The 25,084-nt window shown below is 34.6% G+C and overlaps 1 protein-coding gene across 1 annotated transcript in view; it reads left to right on the forward strand.

Annotated features, from left to right (window-relative positions):
- The window catches only part of DMD (dystrophin), a 1,667,815-nt gene that overhangs the window by 104,145 nt on the left and 1,538,586 nt on the right, over positions 1–25,084 (forward strand). Inside the window, exon 6 of the mRNA XM_040633145.1 lies at positions 23,859–24,040. Coding sequence (XP_040489079.1) covers positions 23,859–24,040 — 182 coding nt within the window. The remainder of the gene's footprint in view (positions 1–23,858; positions 24,041–25,084) is intronic.

The following is a 25,084-nucleotide window of genomic DNA, read 5'->3' on the forward strand; positions in this document are numbered from 1 at the left end:
ACAATGCATAGTTCAAGCCAATGTATCAAGCAGTGCAGAACACCTAGTGCGATGACAGGTATCAAAGCATTCTCTTGCTGAATCCCTCTGCCAATCTCAAGTATTCTGGGAGCAGATCCCATCTTATACTAGTCAGGTCTAATTATTGAAGGTGATAGTACCCGTAAGTTCCCTCTTACGTTGAACAAGCATCTGTATCTTTGTTAACATTCACACTTTGATATTACTTCTATTTAGAGGAACCACAATTGCCTTCCACTATTCCAAGAGTCATTATGTTTCCACCATCTCATTGTAAGAAGTGGGGAAAGGGAAGGAGATTTAAAAATGATGAAACCAGGGGGCGCCTGGGTGGCACAGCGGTTAAGCGTCTGCCCTCAGCTCAGGGCCTGATCCCGACGTTACGGGATCGAGCCCCACGTCAGGCTCTTCCCCTATGAGCCTGCTTCTTTCTCTCCCACTCCTCCTGCTTGTGTTCCCTCTCTCGCTGGCTGTCTCTATCTCTGTCGAATAAATAAATAAAATCTTAAAAAAAAAATAAAAATGATGAAACCAAGCCAAGAATGCTAAGAATAAACAATTTCAACAGAAGTTCTCACTTAAGCCAAGAGGTTTAAGAAAAAATACTGACCTGTGAGGAGCAGGAAAATTCTATTTTCCACACATTATATATTTCCAGAAATGACTGCTTTACTGATTGGCTGATTGTCACTTAATAGCATAACTATCACATTCTTCCATAGACCAAGGTGAAATATATGATAAGGCAAGTTTTGTTGCTAACACGATTTAGCTCAGTTTAGAATATTAACATGACATTTACGTGGTCTACTGTTCTCTCAGTTCAAATAAATCAGCTCTGTATAAAAAGCAATCATGGATTAAATGACTTTAGCCTGCTATGGGGAAACTACTGTTAAACCTTGCCCAGGCAAACTACAAAGATTGCTGGGACTCCATTTATGAAAAGACATTTGATTGCAGACCTTGCAGTGTGATCATTTAACAATATTTTATTATATCATGTACATGTCACAACAGTGGCTTCTATTTGTTTTTAATCTATACTTATCTTATACATGTAATACTTATTTGCCTCCCCAAATGGCCCTCTGGTGTGTCTGGCAAGCTTCCTAACAAGAAATTTGAAAGCAGTTTTACATTAAGATTCACATTTTTGAATTTTCATATTCCTAAACAGGTTTTAATGTAAGCGGCAGGAAAGCAGAAAAGCAGTCTGTGTCATAGGCTATTTGTCAGTCTCCAATGAAGGGTAAACATTTATCAGCTTCGGTGTAACAATCACTGCCTAACTGAGAACTGTCATTTTCTAAAAATATTGATTGATAGAGACCTCTCCTTAGAAATATAAAATGCATGCAATTTATACACAGCTGAGAAGTACAAGCTCATTATTTCTTCCTGACAAGCAATAATACCCTTTGTAAAGTATGGAGATTTCATTACAAAAAACGTTATTTAAATTGAAAACACAAGTATGGTCAGAGTCCTATGTAGTGCATTTTCTAAAACTTTGTTTTGCAGTAGTCTAATTTGGCAAATAAAAGTGAATTGGAAACTATTTAAAAAGTTAATATGTATACATGTGGGTATACATATTATATACTATATATAAAATTTTATATATAATAGAAATCTGTAAAGTGTTCAAGAGAAAATCATCAATACATACTTGAATTTTAACATAATTTTTGTTTCTGCTATGAAGGTTAATATGTGTCCTAAATTAGAGGATGTGTTTGCAGGTATTGTCCTATGAAATAGTGATTTTAAAAAAATGCACCATGGGAAAAGTCAAGTATTTTATGACTTATTGACGGGGACCAATCACATCAGTGCAGGCAGAGGCCTGACATAAAATGAAAAAAATTAATTAAGCTGATTATAGAGGTGTAAACAGGACTCTAGTAAATAATTTGCTAAGTGGGCCTGTTAATTGCTGGAACATAAATCAGAATTTAGAGTTGGGAGTAGTTCTGCTCTGCTACTTACAAACTCGGTGGCATTGGCAAGCCATTCTTGTTTTCTAAGTCTCACTGAATTCATCTTTATATAGTTCTTATTTTACCGACTTAATGGGTTTTTTTTTTTTTTTAGAGAGGAGTAAATGGAATAAAGTATTTGAAAATAAGAGACAATGCATAGTTTTAGATGTATTGAGCAGTGCAGAACACTGTCTGTAGTGTAGACGGCAGATATGGAAGCATTCTCTTGCTGAATCCCTCTGCCAATCTGAAGTGTTCCTGAAGCAGATCCTGTCTTATACTAGTCAAGTGGAATTATTAAAAGTGATATCGCCTGTTCTTTCTTATGTTGTGCAAGTATCTCTATCTTTGTAACATTCGCACATGGTTTTTACTAACATTTAGAGGTATCATGATTGTCTTCCACTACTCAAAGAGGCCATTATGTCTCTACCATCTCCAAGATGAACATATAAAACCTTTGCTCAAATGGCTGGCTTTTGGGACCATCATGGTAATCATACCTCCCTAAGATTTAGGGCTAAGAGTAGAATTGCAATTGCCTGATTCCCAAATATTTTCTGAATCCATGCAGTTCTTATAACTGTTTTTTCCAATGTTAATTCCAAAATTTGTTATCTATGAAATTTTCTCTTATTGGTTTCAATATTTCAGTCAAGACATTCATAGCAAGATTTTATTACAGACAGTAAGAGCTATTCTTTCTAGTATAGTCACCTCTTTCATTGTAATAGCTGCATTTTTATGCCTCAATATCCTAAGTCATTGGCAAGTTATGTTTGGTAGAAGCCATCTACATGACAGTCATGTGACTGTCAACTAGATATTGCTTAACAGTGAAACAGTCCATTTTTCATTGGTTTTTGTGTATGGCGTTGTGCCACCTGTTTTTTTAAGAGACTGTATTCTAGTACAGATTTAATACTGTGCTATATGAACTTATTACGTGAACATAGTATGTGAATTTATTATGAGAGACATTGACAAGCTACACTGTGAGTATGACATTTTCTTATCTATCACACTAATGGTCTGATCAGAAAAGAAAATGACTTTGTTCACTGGTTGATTTGATAATCCCACAGTGTCATAGATAGTTTCTAGCAGCGTCATTCATTCCATATAAATGTCAGACTGCATAGATTCTTTTGCTGCAATAGATGTGTAGCATATATATGGGGCAAAAATACATGAGGATATCTTAAAAAGGTTAATTTGGGACAAGAGATCAAATTTCTTATAGGAATTGCATATAGTCTAGGAAGAAATTGTCATTAAATATATCATAGCATTTGTTAGAATTGCAGTGCACATACAGACATACAGATATATGTTATATATATCTTAGCCTGAAATATTACAGAGGTAGTAAGATCATAAATGATTGATTGATAGACAGTAGATGATGGATAAGATAGATGACAGATAGGGCACTCAGCAGTGGAAGCCCCCTCTCAGGCCATACTTTCAAGTCTGATCTTCTGGAATTCCTAGCAAAAGCCTGCAAATGAAGGACTTTAACAGGAACAGAGGAAACGTTCCTGTTAACTACCTTTGCAGAAATGGCTAAGAACAAAGTTTAGAGTGTAAACCAAGGATTACAATTTTATTATTTTTTTTGATTTGTGTCACATAGATGCCACAGAGCAACAGCTCTTTGTTAAGCACCATCTCTAAGGCATTGTACTTTATGATCTATTATTTGTAGACTGTGCTGAAGTTTATTTGAAGTTTACTAGAGCTTTTTTGATCTTCAAAATAGGATTTTGATTTTGATAGCTTTCTTTTCTACAACTGCTTGAAGATGCTAAAGATCATGCTGATAGTCAACATAAGTTAAAATGTATTTTCGTCTGAATGACATTGTAAATGTATGCTTTTTTGATTAGAAAAAAACTTGAATGATTACTGATGGAGGCTATAAGGAGAGGTTACTGTTTTAATTCACCATAATAAATCCCCAGAATAAGCTGATAATATGACCCAAAGTTATTAATTTGTACTTTAGATCTTAAGACTTATTTAATGACTATATGGAGATGATATTTTAAATGTCTTGGGATATGTGAGCTCCATAGTTCAGCTGTATAATTTGATCAGTGTTTGTTCATTTTATGGGGTGTAATATATTTCACATTGGTTTGATTTATTGTTTCAGAGTAAAATTCAATTTAACACGTTTTCTTGCTAACTGAATTGTAAATGAATTATGTTAACAACTCCCCTGTGAAAAGGCCTAGACAAAATACATATGGTCAATAACCATTTTGTGTGAAATAATCATATTAAAAAGCATACTTTAGTGGACTTCTCTAGACTTGCATATTTCTTCATAAATCAACTTTATGGAAAAGGATAAGAACTGAACAGAAAAGTGTTTGAAACATTTCAGCTCTAATGGCCTTGTAAATTAGGTTCACTTTACCCACTCTATTAACCTCATTTAGTTTCTGCAGAAAAAAAATCCCTAATTTGGTATATATTATTATTGTTTTTATTCTTTTAAATAGCAAATTCTTAATTGTATATTTATAGTTTTTGATTTGATCAGTTTTTCTATGGGACTTCTTTAAGAAGTAAAATTTTGCGTCCTTTTAAGCTCTGCATTAAATTTGACAAGTTTTAAATCTTAATTCTTTTCATTGCTAATATAGTAATATATACTACTCCTTTTATATCTAAAATAAATCTGATCCAGATATGCACATCCAGTTTTTTAAAATTTTTATATCATTTCTATATACTAGTGTTGACAGTTATAAAAAATATTTTCTCCCAGGATGCCTGGGTGGCTCAGTCAGTTAAGCGGTTAAGCATCTGACTCCAGGTTTCAGCTCAGGTCATGATCTCAGGGTCATGAGATGGAGCCCTGCATCTGGCTCCGTGCTCAGTGCCAAGTCTGCTTGAAGATTCTTTCCCTCTGCCGCTCCCCCATTCATGGGTGCATGCATGTCCTCTCTCTGTCTTTTTAAAATAAACAAATAAATAAAATCTTAAAAAAACACATTTTCTCTGCCTGCCTATTCATCACCTATGTTTTGAGACAGTGAATTCAGGACCCAGATAAGCAGTCTGTAGAAGGGTACAAAATATCTATATGTGGGCTAACTATGTGAGTCGGATGACATTCCCACATAGATGAAAATTGCTGATTTAGATGTGGGCTAAGAAATAACAGAGAATCTAAGTAATTCAGATTATCTGACAGAAGAGCTGGATGTCTGCCTGTGATCATTTTAAAAAAGCTTTTTCACAAGTATTTGATGAGTGTGAATTGAGTCAGGCTTGGTATTAAACACTAAAAATACATTGTCTTCTGAAAGTTCGTGTTGTTCCCCCAATCCCCCCCAAAATAGAAAAAGTAATAATAAAGGAACTTAGTAAATATGCATTCTTTTTTTAAACATTTTTAAATTTAAATTCAATTAATTAACATATAATGTGTTATTGACTTCAGAGGTACAGGCCTGTAATTCATCAGTCTTATATAATACCCAGTGCTCATTACATTACATGCAGTCCTTAATGTCCATCACCTGGTTAACCCCATCCCCCAACCCTGCGAGATACACACTCTTATGTAAGTTTTTATTTGACTCGTAAAATATGCGTGAAGACTGTTGACTTGTTTAGACACAAAAAGTCCAAGTAATGCTAATGTTTCTATTTTCTTGTTTTCATACTTTCCTTAGAAATGATCATACATAGGTATTTTATTTACTTAATATATTAAATTTGTCATTCTTTAATATTAAAAACATTTAAATCTCTAACAGTTTAGAGAAATCTATACTATATAGCCTCACACATTAGTATTAATTTATGTAATGTGCACTCTAAGTACTATGGGGTCGGGGGCTAGGTCTATCTTGTCCAGTATTTATCTTCAGCAAACAACACCAGAGCTTGGCATTTGGTAAGTTCCAATCCATTCTGGATGAGTTACCTGTGAAAAAAACATTGATTTGATAATCACAATGTAATTAAGTCACTATTTTCTTAAAATATTTAAAAAAAGAATCTCCGATTCTTTAAAAATAGTTTTTTAATTCCTCTGCTTTGTGTATGTGCATGCGTGCGTGTGTGTGTGTGTGTGTGTGTGTACTTAAATTTCAAGGTAGTATATGTTAGAATCCACCTGGATGTAACAATTCAGAGGTTGGAAGATGTTACTTTGTACTGAGCTCCTACGGTATTTGGGAAAACAGTTGCACAGCACCTGAACATTGACTGATTGATAGCATTTATTCAGTTAAATAAATGAAAAGAAATAGAACCAGGCATTGCTGGCAGTTTGAAAATAGCTTAAATAAAAGCACCAAAGTAAGTCCATGTATAATATGTTTAAAGCATAATGTGCTTCTGTACAAAATCCAAAAGATTAATTTCTGCCAAAATAAAATTTGGTGTTTCCATTATGACACTTTAATATTTGGAGGAAAATACATACTGCCGTAATTGATTTAAACTTTGTAACACTTGCGTTTCTTTTTTCTCTCATTTCATTTAGTACAGAGACCCAGAGGTATAGAATTACTTGACTGATTTCTTGGCAACGTATGTACTCTTTACTGAAAATTTCATCTACTTCATTCTTTATCATACAGCACCCATACAGAGAACAAATTTATAACAAGAAATGGAAAAAGAATCTCAAAGCTTAGAGCTAATTTGCATTTGATTCATTTAAACCTCTAGAAGCTAAGCACTATCAAGATTATCTAAATCTTTGTGGCATTTTGTATTTCAAGCTGTTTTCTTCACTCATACATGTGCCATCCTATTTTACTTTAATTATTTTTAAATTCATGAGAATATGTAGATGCAAACAGAGATAATGAGTGTGGATATCATTTCAGGGTCATTGTTATGATAATCATGACGGGAAGCATAGGGATTCACCTTGTTTCCTCCTATGTCTAGTTATAGTTAGGGATTCTGAATCAGCTTATTTCCTGCTTTCTCCAACTGAGTGACTATTTATATACGTAAATGAGTCAAACTATTATTTTATTAGGGGTACAGTCTCCTTCCCCATCTAAAGATAGATCAGCTAAGGGTTAATTTTGTCTAAATTAAACTCTTTAAACATGGAAGTTTATTAACTGTTTACACTTTAGTTTAAATTAGAATATGAACATTTTTAGCTGGAGAAAATTTTTGCTAACTGTGAAATTCCTTCCGTATTTGCTATATATTTTAAAGAGAAATAAGGCATAGCTTTTTTAAAGGGATGAAATTCAGAGCTTTAACATGATACATATATGTGAGCACTCATATTAATGATATTCAAAACAGTGCAAAATAGTGAACAAGTAACATTTAATCTTTGTTCTTCCTTTTAATAAAGAAGGTCAGGAAACCATACTAGTCAGTCCTCCCAGTAAAAAAAAAAAAAAAATACTGTATCTAAAATCATTTGCTAAAATTTATTACTAAGTCCTGAGAAAAGTTCCTAAGAATCCAGAAATAAAAGGAAACGTTCTTTATCTTCATATTGTAGAAGACTTCTCAGTAAAATAATAAACAATTCAAGGATATTCCTCATTGGTGTTATTGCTCGGTATTGTTCAAGAGGACCTAGCAAATGTTATATGACAAGAAAAAAAAGAAATGTGAGATACGTATGTTGGAAAAGATGGGATAAATATCCTCATTTGAAAAAAATATGATTTTCCCCTTTTAAAAAGCATATTAACAATTAGAAAATGTAAAGAAATAATATAATCTTATTTAGAATAACTACAAAATCTACAGATTTTTTAGAAGTAAATTACACAGGAAAGTGTAAGGATTGTTTGGAGAAAGTTTAAATTTGAATTTTAAGCATATAAAGACATGAGGAAAGAAAGAGATGTATATGATGAGGCTGCTAGTTTTCTCTAAGTTAATCTGTACATTCAAAACAATGTCAATCTAGATATGGTTGTATACACACCTGCATATCTGTGTGTGTGTGAGTGTGTATATATGCGCATATATAAATCTATCTTTTATTTTAAAAGGTATAACGGAATCCCAGTAAGAAATAGAATTCACTTCAGACAGCTGAAATGAAGAGAATTTCATAAAAAGATTACTTAGTGAGGTATGATATATTAACAAATAGGTGAAAATGAGTCACCCAGAGAGGAACAAGAGTAGGAAGCAGTTGCTATCCCTAGAGCTTAAGGGGAAAGGGGAACAAAAGCATGAATGGAGGTTAATGGAGTCTAGTGAGAGCTGCACTGCTGGAGGAAGAACCACATATTGGAGAAGGGAGTTGTTGGAAGGAGTCAGCTACTACAGATGTAGCTCTGAAGCAGAGAAGTTATGGAGGAAAGTTTCCCCAGCTTTCTCTTTCCCTGTCTTTGAATCTCCAACTGATTCTTTCCATTGGCTTACTTAAACTGGAATCCAGCCGGCAAAGGATCCCGGGAGACGCATTGTAGAGGGATCAGCCACCTCAGGAAAAACCACAGAAGAAAGGACAGAAATGTGTGGGGGTGAACAGACTGAAAGTAATCGTACAATATGGAAGGAAGATGCAGTTGTCTAGATAACTATAAAATTAGTTTAAAAGTAAATGCATGATAATAGGAAATTATTTTTAAATAGGTGACTTGCTTTAGTAAATTTTATAATGAACCAACACTGGTATGATGTAGGGAAATAGCTTAATGATATAAAATGGATATTTTGGCAGAAGTTCTTTTATCTAAGTAAAATTATTATTTGATGGTATCTTTTCATAACTATACTGAAAGGGTAGGTTAGCTAGTAAATTAATATGAAATCTTTGACATTGTTTGGAAAGAAAAATATAATGAGAACCCAGTTCCACAACAAATAGTAAAATAATTTTCAAATAGTAATAATTTAAGTGACTAGGTGAACCTTTAAAAATATATACTAAAATGTAGAATAATATTTTAATAATATTAAGTTAACATAAAACCCAGACACTGTAAAATAGGATTGACAAATTTAACAACACTGAAATTAAAATATTTTCTGTGGTGAAAGACACCACTAAAAAGTAAACAAATCATAAAATGGGCAGAAGATATGAACAGACACTTTTCTAATGAAGACATACAAATGGCTAACAGACACATGAAAAAATGTTCAAAATCATTAGCCATCAAGGAAATTCAAATCAAAACCACACTAAGATACCACCATATGCCAGTTAGAATGGCAAAAATTGACAAGGCAGGAAACAACAAATGTTGGAGAGGATGTGGAGAAAGGGGATCCCTCCTACATTGTTGGTGGGAATGCAAGTTGGTACAGCCACTCTGGAAAACAGTGTGGAGGTCCCTTAAAAAGTTAAAAATTGAGCTATGATCCAGCCATTGCACTACTGGGTATTTATCCCAAAGATACAGACGTAGTGAAGAGAAGGGCCATATGCACCCCAACGTTCATAGCAGCATTGTGCACAATAGCTAAATTGTGGAAGGAGCTGAGATGCCCTTCAACAGATGACTGGATTAAGAAGATGTGGTCCATATATATACAATGGAATATTACTCAGCCATCAAAAAGAATGATTTCTCAACATTTGCAGCAACATGGACGGGACTGGAGGAGATAATGCTAAGCGAAATAAGTCAAGCAGAGAAAGACAATTATCATATGGAATCATTTATGGAACATAAGAAGTGGGAAGATTGGTAGGAGAAGAAAGGGAAGAAGAAGGGGGGGTAAACAGAAGGGGGAATGAATCACGAGAGACTATGGACTCTGGGAAACAAACAGGGTGTCAGAGGGGAGGGGGCTGGGGGAATGGGATAGGCTGGTGATGGGTATTAAGGAGGGCATGTATTGCATGGTGCACTGGGTGTTAATACGCAAGTAATGAATCATGGAACTTTACATCAAAAACTAGGGATGTACTGTATGGTGACTAACATAATATAATAAAAAATATTATTAAAAAAATAAAATGTGACAGACTGGGGAATCATACTGATAGTAAAGAATAACTTCACAGTGATAAAACTCTTACAATGAATATGAACAAATATATTGTAGCAGTGTTTATAAAGTGGCTAAATATGATGATCTGTATATATCCACTTGAGAAAATTACAAACAAGCAATCAAAACAAAAATAAGCTCAACACTGCCTATATTTAAAGAAATAGAAAGTACAATATCCTGTGATGATGAGGGGTCATGGAAATAGGCCCTGTTTTTCCTTTGGTGGAAGAACTACTTGGAAAAATTTGTGTAGGAAATTTGGAGTTATCTTTCAACATATGGTATGTTACATCTTTTTGATCCTCACATGTCACATTTAAGAATTAGAGCTGTGGGAATGTCTACACATGTCTTAGTCACATATATGAGGATGCTAATTGCAGCATTGTTTACGGCATTTGCAGTATTATTCTATACTGTGGAATGCTAGGCAAGTATAGTTCTATCACTGGACTATAGGCTCCATAAAATCAGAATCCGGATTTGTTTGTGTTTGATTTAACTTTTGCTCGCTGTTTTAACTCTGCTGCCTAACATAACCCTTGCCTTGTGATAGGTGCCCAGGAAGCAATTGCAAAAAATAAATGGGTGGATGAATGCATGCATTGTAAAAACTAATTCTTAAAGTCCAAACTGTATGTATGTATGTGTATATACATTTTAAAGCTGCATTTTGCTGAAAACTTACTTTTCATGGACATTTTTCTAAGTACTTACATTAATCTTTTTTTAAAAAAATATTTTAAAAGTGTTAGTCCCATTTTATAGATGAGAGCTTGAAGACATGAAGAAATTCAGTTCATTATCCAAAATTATATAGAGCCTACGAGTTCTAGAAGGAGGCTTTGGATTTATACACCTGGGCACATCTTGTGAATCTGTGTAGGAAAGTGGATATATAGATAGTTTGTATTCAGTTTGATCTCATTAGAAAGATAGATAGATAGATAGATAGATAAATGGATGCCTAAATGGACTGATGGAGGATGGGCAGATGAATGGCTGAATAGACAGCATAGCTTTTGCTGAGAAGTATTATCTCTAGATAATGGGACTGGCGTGGTGTAGAGCTGTGGGGTACTTTCACCGTTCACTTTATATACTCCTGTACTATTTTAATTTTCCACTACAATAAGCATGTATTGCTTTTGTAATAAAAATGTTTAAAAGTGAGAGATAAAATCCAAACTAATAAAAGAAAAATCGGGGAGAGCTAAAAGATTAACTCTTGGAGCCAAGATCATTCATCTGACCTGTTTCTTCTGAGGGAGAGATTTCTTTTCAAGAGATAGATTTCCTATCATGATGAGAATGGAAATGGGGCCTATTTGGCCAGTCTAAGACCGGAGCTTGAATAGGGTCTAAAGTTTTGGGTAGTGAGACAGGCCTTGCAAGATACAGTAATTGAGCTAGTTATACCAAGCTGCGAGGCTCACAGTCTTCAGGAGAGCCATGTTAGTGGAGTTTAACCTGAAGGAAAGCTATTTGAGAGAAGCTGAAATTTGAAAATCAAGGAGAACCAGAAGCTGTGATAAGAAATGTAGCTTATGTCATATTTAGCATATCAATTTTAACCCTTGCCTAGCCATTGAAAAAGAGAAGAAATTTTCAAATTGCAAATGGGTAAAATGAACATCCAACTATCAAAATAGAAATCAGAAGCTATGCCTTGCCTTCTTTCTGCCCACTTTTGGTGTTACTAATCTCTAGCCAAAAGGGATGGCTTTTCAAATAGACAGACAGATACACAGCCAGTAGTTATGTAAGTGACCATATTGTTTTTTAGGTGTGTATGTGTATCTATCTGCCTATCTGTCATGTTCATTTTTCTTTGTTTCTTAACTGAGTCTCTTATTTTAATATCTCAGTTTAAAGAACTATTCTTAAAGTTGTAATGATTTAGTAGGATCCCCACCTATGACTGGGTCATAGTTTTAGTGAGATGGCAAGGCTTTCATTTGCTTAACTCTTCGAACCCACCATGGTTTCAAACACAGTACTAAATTACTGAGAACTGTGCTTCATCCAAGTTTTAAGGGGTTATCTTTTATTATCCTGGGTCAGAGAGTACTTGAGCAAACCTTTCTGTAAATATCAGTCAATAATTTTTGAACATCCATTCTATGTAAAGCACTGTGCTTTTTTGTGGAGTCTGAACCAAAGCTTACAGACAATGAATAAAACATTAGCTTTCCTGTGCCTTGAGTAGTAGCTTGAGTATTTTCAATCTGAATTAAAAATATACTAACTTTGTCATCATCACTCATCGGCTTCCTGATTAACCTGCTAATGCTCTCTAATTTAGAAATGAATGCTTCTTTCCCTACTACTTAAAAAAAAAATCTGATCCATTTCCTAGAGCAGGAGATGTTATGCAAATCAAGTCTCACTTTTGAGAATGTCATCAGTAATTTAAGAAAAACTTTTGTGATACAATAGGAAGCTGAGGTTCAGTCTGTTTAAGCTTGCCAAAATGAGAGAAGTAGGGTGTGAACTCAGGAGTCTTTTTTTTCTCCTTTATTGGGACTATCAATTATTATTTAGATGACCTTATACAGTATTCTTAACTCATAAGAGAATGTTGAATGGTAAATGAGAAAGCATAATAAAATCCCATGTACATAATTGATGCTCAATGAAAGGTAATTAAATATCAAACTGAATCTCTTTAAAGTAATTTTGGTGGGAGATAAATACTGCCTGCTCCTCTCTGTTTTAATGCTCTTTTCCTCTCCAGCCAGTTCTCAATTTTCAACATGAGTCTTATTCTGTGTTCACTTCACTGAAGTGAAACTTGATAACTTGATTCCCTGCAGCCATAATTATCTGTTCATTCATTCATTTACTAATTTAACAAATACTGAGTACCTCCTATTTGTCAGTGAGTGATAAAGCAGTTTTGAGAAAGTTCCTGCCCTTGTAATACTTAGATTATTGTAGGGAGACAAATTACAGCAAAGAAATAGATAAATAAACATAATAATTACTGTTTGTGACAGATGATATAAAGAAAGTAATTCACTGTGAAATGAAGAGAAAGGGAGTGAGTTTTTAAAAATAGGGTAATCAATAAATGCATCTCAAGTGCCATTTGAGCTAAAACCTAATGGAAAAGGATGAACCAAAAATGCATAAAGATGGGGAAAATATTCTAGGTAAAGAGAACAGAAAGTATAAAGACCAAGAGGTATAAAAGGGCCTTTGTTATTTCAGATATGAAAACAAGGCCAATGTATCTGAAAGGTAGCGGGCAAGAAAGAGAGAGGCCATTAGACTGCCATTAGTGAAGAGTACAGGATTGGATCATATAGTATCTTGTAGGGCATGGAAATAGGTTGGATTTATTCTAAACAAAGGAGAAGCTTCTGAAGGGTTTTAAGTATGACAGTGCTATTTAATTTTTGTGTTTTTTTAAAAGATAATTCTAGTTGTTGCATACTGAATGAATTGAAAGGCATGGGAGTAGTTAGGATATTAATGTAATGGTCCCAGAAGGCAAGGATCATGGCTCAGGTGAAAATAGTAATCATGAACATGAAGATAAATAGGTGCCTGTATTCCTTTTAGAGGCAGAAAAGACAAGGCTTGTTAATGGATCAAAATAGAGAATGCAGAAAAAGAAAAAAGAAAAAACAAGGACAATTTCTAAGTTCACAGCCTGACACAATGCATAAATGTTGTTGCCATATTCAGAGATGGTGATTAATGGGGAGACTAATGTCTTTGAAGGGAACTGAGAGCCTTACTTTGTACATAACAAACTTGAGAGATCTCTTGAGGAGAGGGGTCTCAGTTGGAGACAGATATTTAGGAATCACTAGTATATAGACAATATTTAAGAGAGATTGGGAAGGATAATTGGAAGATAATACCATAGGAAAGAGCGAGTATAGCTAGAGAAGACCCAGATCTGGCTTCTAAATCTTTCCAGAATTTCCTGTCATTTAAATAGGTTGGGCCAGAAGGAAACCCTGAGAAAGTATGGCTGATAGGCATGAAACCTGAAAAATATAGCGTCAAAGATTCCAAGAAAAAACTAAGCGGTTTAAGAAAAAAGAGTGCTACTGGGAGCTACCAAGTAAAATGAGAATAGAAAAAGATCTATTAGGCTCAGCAACATCATAGCCATCAGCGGTATCTGATGGCTAGACAGAAGAGAGACACAGAAGCTAGTTCTCTGATCACTATTAGCCAGAGAAGCCTTCTGAGCTCATCTTCTTTAAAATAGTGACCCCATCCATTCCCTATTGCAAAGTATGCTTGATCCAACAAGCTAAGCTCTTTGATATGGAATGGATACTTTTTTTTTTTTTTTTTTTTAAAGATTTTATTTATTTATTTAACAGAGAGACAGCCAGCGAGAGAGGGAACACAGCAGGGGGAGTGGGAGAGGAAGAAGCAGGCTCATAGCGGAGGAGCCCGATGTGGGACTCGATCCCCGTACGCCGGGATCACGCCCTGAGCCGAAGGCAGACGCTTTAACGACTGCGCTACCCAGGCGCCCCGGAATGGATACTTTTAAAAATAATATTTGTTACAAAAAAGATTGCTCTTAAATACAGTTTCAGCATTAAGCTAGTTAACATTGTGGGATTTGCCTTGGAACTTGCTTACACTCTCAGGCATATTCCGAATCCCACGACGTATTGGAAAACTCCGTAATAACCAATGACATTTGTGTTAAATGAACTGAGCATATCTCCAGTCTGGCTTCATTGTTTATCAACTATCATTTTTAACTTTGTAAAGAATGAGGGTGTAGAAATTGAGTATTTTGTGTTAGCAAAGAAGATACTGTGTGGAGTTACTTACGAAACTTAATGCTCTTTCTCTACTAGTCAGAAAAAAAAAAGTCAATTTGGTTAGATCAAAAGCAAAGCCACAAAAACAGCAGGTGACAGTGAAGGAAGCAGAGTTAAATGTCACGGAGCCAAAATACTTCTTTCTCAAATGGAAACTCCAATAGTTCTTTCGACAGTAGTCCTGTAGAGGGAATTTTAAGAAAGTACAAATGTTTTTCTATCAATAATCTCCCACACTGACTGATTAGCTTCTGTTTGTTAGGTCAAACTAGCCTCTCTTCTCCTGGTTTTAGAGGGTATGTACTGAAAAGGTGTTCTAAGTTTTTAAATGGCCAGGAGTATTTATCTTAAATACATAAATTTTAATGAGGCACAAACCCAATGAGTAGCTGGAAAAGAGAATTGTTGAAATTTGTTGCATTTGGAATTGAAAATATAAGGGCAGAACACTCGACTTTGATTAGCTGCACAGGGAAGACATTTGATACTTGGTTCAAAAACATTCAACTTAAAGGTAGCTTATTTGAAACTTGTAAAGTCACAATTTGTTGAGAATTTCCATTTAATTGAGTTTTACCCACCAGCTTCTGTGCATTTGTTCTCAGGCACTATGTGAATGTTTGGTATTAACACTACAGAATCCCCACTCCTATTTAATCCTCTTCCCAAAAAGGCTCAACAAAGATAATGCATTTGTGGAAGGCAGTTTCGTTTATACAATGAAGCAAAAAGGAACTAGGTGATAGGGTTGAATTCGTAAGTGGTAAATAGAGGATTTTGAAAGTATTTATTTGTAATTTTCCTTCCCCATTAGAATCAAAGTTCTATGAGAACAGCTCCCTGGGATCATTTATTGATCACTGTATATTCAAAGACTAGAATATAGCCTGGCACAAAGTAGTAACTCAGTAAATGTTTGTTAAATACATTTTTCAATGTCTCATATTATCAGTCTGGTACTTTATAGAATCAAAAGCATCACCTCCAGCTACCATGATTTATTGGATTGAATATATGATTTTTCTTTGCATAGGTATATTTAGCGTTGTTTAGTTAGTGGCAGAAAGCTGAACTTCAAGTTTTCAGTGCATCTAAAGTCTCCTGTAAGCTCCTCGTCTTCTGTGTTTTGTTTTGTTTCGTTTTCCCTTCTTAGGCCCTAGGTGAGCATTATGTATTTTGAGCACTGTTTTCTACTTGCACCAAGATGATAGTGATAGTTTTCTGCTAGCTACACCATGAGCATAGTGAAAGAAATAATTGGATGTTTAAAAGATAAAATTATTTAGTATTTCTCATGGATAAATGAAAGCCACTGCTTTTTATTGTTAATTTTATTATGAAACTGAATCATCTAAAATACAAATTATTTTCATTAGTATATATTATACTCCTTTAATGAGAAGCATTGTTATTAGATGATTAAAGCAACTTGGATCAGTGAGTAAATGCTAAAATTATGGAATGACTTAATTAAAGATTACTTAACTTAATGAAGGCCGAACAGATCTTGTAGAGAATTAAGAAATTTAACTTGAGGGGATGTATGCAAGTTATTTTCTTATTAGAATCCTATATATTCATTGTATACAGTGACTTGGAAATGGAAGGTGCATATATGTAGAATGTAGTGCTGTATGAAAAATATGAAAATTGAAAATAACAATCTAACACTTTAATGAATTAGTCCACTGATATGATAGCGCCTGTAATTTACCAAGTCTGGTGCTTAAAGATCAGACGACATTGTAATATCTTCATTTGTAAACCTCAGATGATAACACACTTGCTTCCAATACTAAGTTCTTCGGAATTTCATATCTTTGTATTTGGTTATTTTAGCAGACACAGGTTTTTGATTGTGTCCCTATCTGTCTCTATTCACATTTTCACATTCAGGACTACGTGACCACGTCTAGTTTGTGGTCACATGTTTCTTCTTTCCAGTTTACCTCTTCCTCTTCTCTTACAGTGAATTTATTTATTTTTATTGTGTCATTCCTAATACAAATTCTGTGGGACATGATCTAGATTTATTCTGATCAGGGTTTCTAAATGACATCCTTTTTTATTTTTTAAATTTTTTTACAAAACTCGTGAAAGGCTGACCATACTTTTTAAGTGTACATTTATGCATCTGTTTATCTTTGAAATCCTACTTCTTTCTGATTACACATGATATGCATTTTAATCTGCTCTTTCAATTTCTGCCTTTCTCCTGGCAGAAAACTGACCTAAGGTTTAAGGCAGTGGAGCCTCTTGTTTAGATTTCCCGGAGGTGTTTCAAGGTTGTGTCTGCCAGCTGGCTAATCAGACTTTCTGGAGGATGATTGCCCAAGATAAGAACAGTTTTGTTGAAGGCACCAGTTTCCTGACAAACTTACTCACATTGGCTTTTGTAGGGTGAGGGCATGCTGCAAGAAATCTTTGTGCAACTTTGTTTTTATTGTTTCTTTTTGATCTTTACAGATACTTTTATTATAATATAGACTATATTATCTAACTATAAAAGTAGTGAGTGCTGAATGGACACTGCGGAAAATACAGATAGAACAAAAGAGAAAAGGAAGACTATTATCAGTCCCACCGACATACCCATCTCACTAATGTCTTGAAGTATGTTTGCCTAGTTTTTTCTGTAACATTATTATTATATACTTCATAATTTATTCATTCTATTCTTCTGATGTTATAATTTATTTTTGTATTTTATCAAAAAATTCTTCTAAAGGGGGCGCCTGGGTGGCTCAGTTGGTTAAGCATCTGCCCTTGGCTCAGGTCATGATCCCAGAGTCCTGGGATCGAGCCCCGCATCAGGCTCCCTGCTCAGCGGGGACCCTGCTTCTCCCTCTCCTGCTCCCCCGGCTTGTGCTCTCTCTCTCTGTCAAATAAATAAATAAAATCTTTTAAAAAAGTTCCTCAAAAGCAATGTTTTGAATGGCCTTGTACTACTTGTAGACAATTACATATTTGATCATTTCTACTTCTCTATGAAGCCACTGGGAACGGTTTGAAATTTTTTTTTTGTATGATAGGGTTTTTTATATTGTAAGTAGTGCTTAAATTTTACATCAGGTTTGTATAAATCATCATTTAAATTTCTGGTTATTTCTTTGTGGTGGATTCCTAGAAGGAAAATTACTGGGGCATTGAATATGATTGTTTTTAAGGTTTTAGTAGACATTGCCAAAATATTTTTTCATAAAATTTGGAACCAACTGATACTCTTCCAGCAAAGTAGGAGTTTGGCCAAATCACCAAGTCCTCTAAAACTTTGGTGGTTATTCTTCTGTCATTCTTTGATAATGTGATAGGGAAAGGAATATAATTTAAAACCCACTCTTTATTTAATTTGCATTTCTTTGATTACTACCGAAGTTGTATTTTTATGTATATTTACTCTTGTCATACCTCATTTATTAGAAGTAGAAATTAGGGGCACCTGGGTGGCTCAGTTGGTTAAACGTTGGACTGTTGATTTCAGCTCAGGTCATGATCAGGGTTGTGAGAATTGAGCCCTGAGTCGGGCTCCACGTTGGTCATGGAGCCTGCTTAAGATTCCTCTCTCCCTCTCTCTCTGCCCCTCCCCTCCTGCTCACGCTATCTGTAAAAAAAAAAAAAAAATTGAAATCACTATTGTTATGGAGAAAATGTTAATATTTGGTAATGGAAGCACATAGATGACAGGGTCATCATTTAGATGACGACTTTTGAGATACTTGGTTTTTAAATACACTAAGTTAACATTTTCTGCAAGAATGAAGGTAAGGTAGTGAGAAGTGTAATGCCCTGACTGGGTTCTAATTCTGATTCTGACAACTTTTGAAATTGCCATTGAACTACTGTGGGTTTCAATTTCCTCATTTGAAAAATAATGTAATTTCAGTGAATGATTTATTTGTTCATTATATCCCTCAGTATCAAAATTCTGATTAGTATAGGAACACTCATCAGAATCAGTGTTTATTGTTCATAAAACACTCTAGCAGTATTTATGAGTTTGCAACATTTTCATCCTGAGATTTCTTTAAAGATTAGATTAGAAATTATTAATTTAAGTTTTTGCAGCAACGAACCCATTGTATAGTAGGGTTTTAGTACAAAGATGACTTTCATAAAATTGTAAGCTCTTCTTTTGGGAGTATAGCCACTTCTTTCACTTCATACATTTTAATGTCTTGTAATAAAAAAAATGTAAATCACATCCCATTCTCACCCTCGTCAAATGCTATAGTACTCATTATCTATAACATTATTTTTTAAGTCAGTTGCTGTCTTACACAATTCTCATCAATTTCTATGGCTTTAACTCCTATATTCAGTTCCTCAACAAATATTTAGGTGTTCACAAAGTCTCCAGACATTGGCCTAGGTGTAGTTACTTATACTAAGTGAGGATCACCCCCAAGTCATGAGATTTCTTTTGAATTCTCATACATTGTACAGTCCATAATTATTTGTTGGGTGGCTCATCCACTGAATACTTACAATATAACATAGGCTGAGCATATTCTCTGGCACATAATAATTGCTTGGTGAATATTAAATAAATGATGAATGGCCTTTCCTTCCTACCAGCTTCTTGTGCTTCCCATTAAGAGTACTAATGGTCTCCTACAACTAGATCTGGATTTATATTAATAACACAAAAAACAACAATTACAATATAATAACAATATTAGGGTCTAATTAAGTTTACAGTCTTTTCTAAACATTATACATTTGACCTTCACAACACCATGATGAGATTGAGACTCTGGTTTTTATTTTGCAGATGAGGAAACACAAGTAAATGATGTTAACGATGTCTCTTTATAGTTAGAAATATTTAGGTGCAGATTTTTAAAAATCCAAATCCAGATTCAGAATTGTTCATTGTTTCATTCCATCGTGTTCTCCTATATAAAAAAAAAAACATAAATTTAAAATTTACAAGTGAATTTCATCCATTGAATTTTATCAAATGATGAAACCATTACTAGGTATTTGGAATGAAAACACAAAGCTGAGTGTATTGCTTACTTAAGTAAGAGGGAACTATGCTGGTCAACCACAGTCTCTCAGAACAGAGTATTCTTAGGTTTGGGGGAAAACTGAGAGGTCAAGAGATTGTGAGCATTCAGATGTGAGTAGATTGATGTGACCTTTAGAAGCATGGTTGGTTAATCAGGTGAGACCACTGTTAATCGGTTTGCATTTAGAATTTTGTTCATTGGGGCGAGTTCATTTCTCATTCGCCAACTTTCAGAAGGGAAGGGTTGACAATGGCTGGCTTAAGGAATCATGATCAAGACCACATAGACAGGTAATTGTTAATTGATTAAATTAGTCTGTAACTTGTGTGTGTGGCCACTTGTTACTATGATTACAGAACAACCATTTCCCTCCGTCTGTCCTCCTCCTCCATTTTACTCAAAGTTTATTCATCTTTGTACCCTCAAGGCTTAGACAGAATTTTATATATAGTTATTTCAGAGACTGTTAAGTAAATATTGGAAATAGAATGAAGTCATTTTGGATCTGTCTTAGAATTTCTATCATGTATCTTTTTGTTTTCATTACAAAGCCTAGTTTATTTCTCTAATACCCCCTATCTGAATCGGGTCCTAGCTTCCTACTTCCATCCAGTTGTTTTTCTCTTTGCCCCATTCTGTACTCAACAGTTTTACTTTGCAAAAAAATTCAGTGCTGTCACACTTTTGCTCAAAAGTAGTTACTGTCCAAACTACTGAACCAAGGTCAAAATTTCTAGTTGTTACTGATAATCTCTCAGTGTTTCACAGATAGTGTACCCATTGTATCTTGTTATTCACCATTCTCTTGTCTGTGGCTAAGACACGTAAAGGTACTATTCCTGGGATGTTTCTGATCTCTTCTGCTGTACTTTTGTTCATGCTTTTCCACTGCCTATAATACCCTTCCTCAATCCCCCATTTCTAGCCAATGAAATCCTATACCTGCTTATTACAGTTTCCTATTCATAAAGACTTTTCTGGTCCCCTAGTAATATATAATTTCTTCCTTTCTCTGAATCTACTTAAGCACTGATTGTGCCAGTTAGAGGAACACATTTTAAATTCTGTTCAGGAATGCAATTATTTTGTACTTTTCTTATTATTTATTTATTTTATTACTCCAAATTGTGAAGAATCCATTAATTCTCTATCTTGTTAATCTCCTGGATACCCTTTTAAAATATTGTTAATAAAATAGGTTTTTAACACATATATGTTGAAGTGAATTAACATATTTTAGAATATCTAAGTTCCTTTCTTTTAGAAAAGAAATATTGGATTCCACCTGCTGGTACAGCTGAATCCACACAACCTCAGAGATGGAAAGCTAATAGATTGGGGCAAAAATGTCAGTAATTTGGTCAAATAGGGTATATTTTTGTGATGATTGATATTTATGAGTATTTGCTGCCATCCAAAAGATGTTTTATGTAGATAAAATGTACTATGATTTTTGACATTTGCTTGGGGTAATAGAAATAATTCTTGATTTATATTTACCTTTATTTTTATCATGACATGTATTTGAGGCCAAATATATCTATGCACACATTTATGTATAATATAGCAGTAAATGGCCATAGATCAACCTTTTTTAATTCAGTGCCTTTCTCACAGCAGTTTTACTTAATGCTAAAAATAAACAGAATTCTAAATTATGCTCATTACAGATAAAACTGACTAGTTCCTAGTGAGAAGGAAGAAAACATTTCAGAGGTTCAAAATGTGGTGAAGTGTGGTATCCACCATACAAAGAACACTTGAAAAACAGTTATCCAATGAAAGGAATATTTTAGTCTTCACAATTTCAAAGCTAAGTTAGTAATATTTTTTTTTTAGAAAGGCAGTACTCATGCACAAGGTATTCTTTAGTTCTTCCTAAAAAAATACTTGCAAAAACTTAACCTTCACCATTTGTTGGTTAATAACTATAATAAGAAGCAGAGAATATGTACTGTATAACTTTGTACCTCTCAGCTTTATGCACTTAATGTCCAGTAGGTATCATTTGGGGGGAAAAAAGGCAAAACAATGAAGTGGCAGATGATAGAGCAGTGTGCTTCCTGTGTCATATTTTTCCACCATGTTGCTCAGAGTATGGTCTTCAAGCCAGCATGTTGGCATCACCTGCAAGCTTGTCAGGAATGCACAACTTCAGCTTCTCCCCCTGACCTACTGAATTTGATTGTGTTGAAAAAGGTCCTCAGGTGATTCATATGCACATTAAAAATTGAGAAGTACTCTATTATACTATGGATAGAAGCAGACCAAGGAATATTAACTTTTTCCTCCTCTATAGCTCTTTTTAAAAGTATTTTATTTTATTTTTTAAAGATTTTATTTATTTATTTGACAGAGATAGAGACAGCCAGCGAGAGAGGGAACACAAGCAGGGGGAGTGGGAGAGGAAGAAGCAGGCTCATAGCGGAGGAGCCTGATGTGGGGCTCGATCCCAGAACGCTGGGATCAGGCCCTGAGCTGAAGGCAGGCGCTTAACCGCTGTGCCACCCAGGCGCCCCTCTTTTTAAAAGTATTTTAAAAAAATATGAGGTGCCTGGTGGCTTAGTAGGTTAAGTGCCTTCGGTTCAGGTCATGATCCCAGAGTCTTGAGATCAAGCCCTGCGGCAGGCTCCCTGCTCAGCAGGGAGTCTGCTTCTCCATCTCCCTCTGCTCCCCCCCAACTCCTCTCTCTCTCTCTCTCCCTCTAAAATAAATAAAATATTTTAAAAATACATTAAAAAATAGTTGTTCTAGGGGCACCTGGATGGCTCAGTTGGCTAAGCATCTAACTCCTGGTTTCTGCTTAGGTCATGATCTTAGGGGTCATGAGATGGAGCCCTGCTCTGCTCAGAGGGGAGTCTGCTTGAGATTCTCTCCTTCTACTCCTCCCCCCACTCACACACACATACTCTCTCTTTCTCAAATAAATAAATCTTTAAAAAAATAGTTCTAATTAATTACACTCCTGCTACTTGTGAATTAGTAGGCTCGAGATTTGACTCTTGGCTTTTTTACTCATGATCCAAACACCTGACCAGAATATACATATTTAACATAAAACAGATCTTTTAATGCTAGTTAAGCTAAGATAAATTTATGGCAAGAAAAATGCCTGGCACATCACTGCATAGTTATCTTGGCCCCCTGCCAGGATTTATATTCTAACACTTCTGGGATTAATGATACACTTCACATAAAGAATTATTTTTACATCTTGGTTCCCTGGAATGAACGCAGTGGGTAAATTGTAATGCCAAGTAGCAAAAGAACCTTTTGAAGGAGCTGCCACTTACTATGTGTGTTATTACAAATTATTATTGACTTTAAATGCTGGGTTTCTTTCATTCCCTGGATGTGGCAAAGGACAAAATGTCAGATCAACTTTATGTGAAGGACTTTTAAACTTATCTCTAGAGTCTGAGAAGGAAGGTAACATCTGACTTTAACAGATGTACCAAAATGTAAACAAATGTTGTTAATATACTTAAGGAATATTACAAATCATATACATATGGTATACTGTTGTTTTATTTTATTGTTATTGTGAAAATACATGGTTCATTTCAACACAGAGACATATTTTGCTCTTTACATACTTAATCACCAGCAAAAATTTGATTAGATGATGCAAGTTTTCCTTCCTGGAAGCCAAGGCATTAAGCTCTTTTGTGTAATTGTTTAATTACCAATGCACTATTTGAATTGATACGTTAATATAGCTTTCCCTGGAAAGGAAGATATAATCTTTCATTTGTGTTTCTTATCTAATGAAAACCACTCTCTTAGATGGGCTAGTTTGGCAGTTTGACTTAGGAAAAAGTATTACGGAATGAAGTTTTTATGTGAACAAGGAAAAGAAATTAACTTTAGTGCTCCTCTCATTGGTCTGCCAAATTGGAAGGACATTTTAGTCCTGATTATCGTGTTCTAATTAGTCTCTGGAGGACATTCATGGGCAATCGAGTGCTCATTAATGTGTCTTCTTCCTGTAACATTGATTCGTTCATTTGCCTTTCAGAGACTTAAATATAGAAACCAAGAATTGATGTGTGGTGTTAATGTGCTTACAGATGTTGCCACCACTTATCCAGATAAGAAGTCCATCTTAATGTATATCACATCACTCTTCCAAGTTTTGCCTCAACAAGTGAGCATCGAAGCCATTCAGGAAGTGGAAATGTTGCCAAGGCCATCAAAAGTTACTAGAGAAGAACATTTTCAATTACATCATCAAATGCACTATTCTCAACAGGTAAAGTATCAAAGGAGTACCTAATATCAATGATATTTTCTATTGTATATGCATTTTTAGTCATCATACATGTACATATCTATTATATCTATGGATATAGACACGATATATATGTCTACATAGCATGTCTATATACACATACATATGTACAAATATGTGTCTACGTAGCATAATGTGTGTGTGTATATATGTATGTGTATATGTATATCTACCTACAGATAGAGAAACTCCATAAACCTTCTAAATTTTAAGTGATATAATGGGCCATAATATTGTTTTCAAAGCACATTATTAAAATACTCTGCTGCTGATATGCACTATGTTATAGGAATATGGAAAACAATATATTGCATTTCCATTGTGTAAAATGAGTTAAAAGATAGACTCACATATGTATGAAACTTTCTGTCAATGAGAGTAAAGTGCAAAGGGAGCAAGAGCAAAGGCAAGTACTTTGTTTAATAATACTTTCTTATTTTTAGTGGCAACCTACTGATGTATTAACAAATTTTGATTATTCAAGGTAACATTTTTGATAAAAGTAGTTTATAATACTCTAAATAAAAGTTAAAGGGAGAATACATATGATAAAAATATTTTTGATTGTATAGGATTTAGTGAGATTCTTTTATTACATGGCTTGTTCTTGCTCCCAGCAGTGGCTGTTTGGGGTGTTTTCTTTTACTTTCTTTGACACAAACAATGATGAAAAAGCCTTAAAAAATAAAAAGCATTTAACACAATTTCTGCTGAAGGTATGGAAAGCTAATCTTAGGCCTAATTTTCTCACTCTGCTAAGCTAGTTCCATATTTGGCTTATAAAAGCTCCAGTCCTTTCCAGGAACTTGACCTGATGAATTCTGGTTTTGTTTATTTTGGGTTCAGAGAAAATTGCTTTTGGATGCCTGTTTTTGCCAGATTAAAGAGCACCATCCATACGAGTGCTGGAGCTGTGTCAGTATGGAAGCCTTATAGTTAAGTCCCGCCCTCATCCCTTCCCTGAGTACCTGCTCTCCACCATGACACTGAGCACCAGAAATGTGC

The sequence above is a fragment of the Ursus maritimus genome (assembly GCF_017311325.1).
Source record: "Ursus maritimus isolate PB19 chromosome X unlocalized genomic scaffold, ASM1731132v1 scaffold_X1, whole genome shotgun sequence".
Lineage (NCBI taxonomy): Eukaryota > Metazoa > Chordata > Mammalia > Carnivora > Ursidae > Ursus > Ursus maritimus.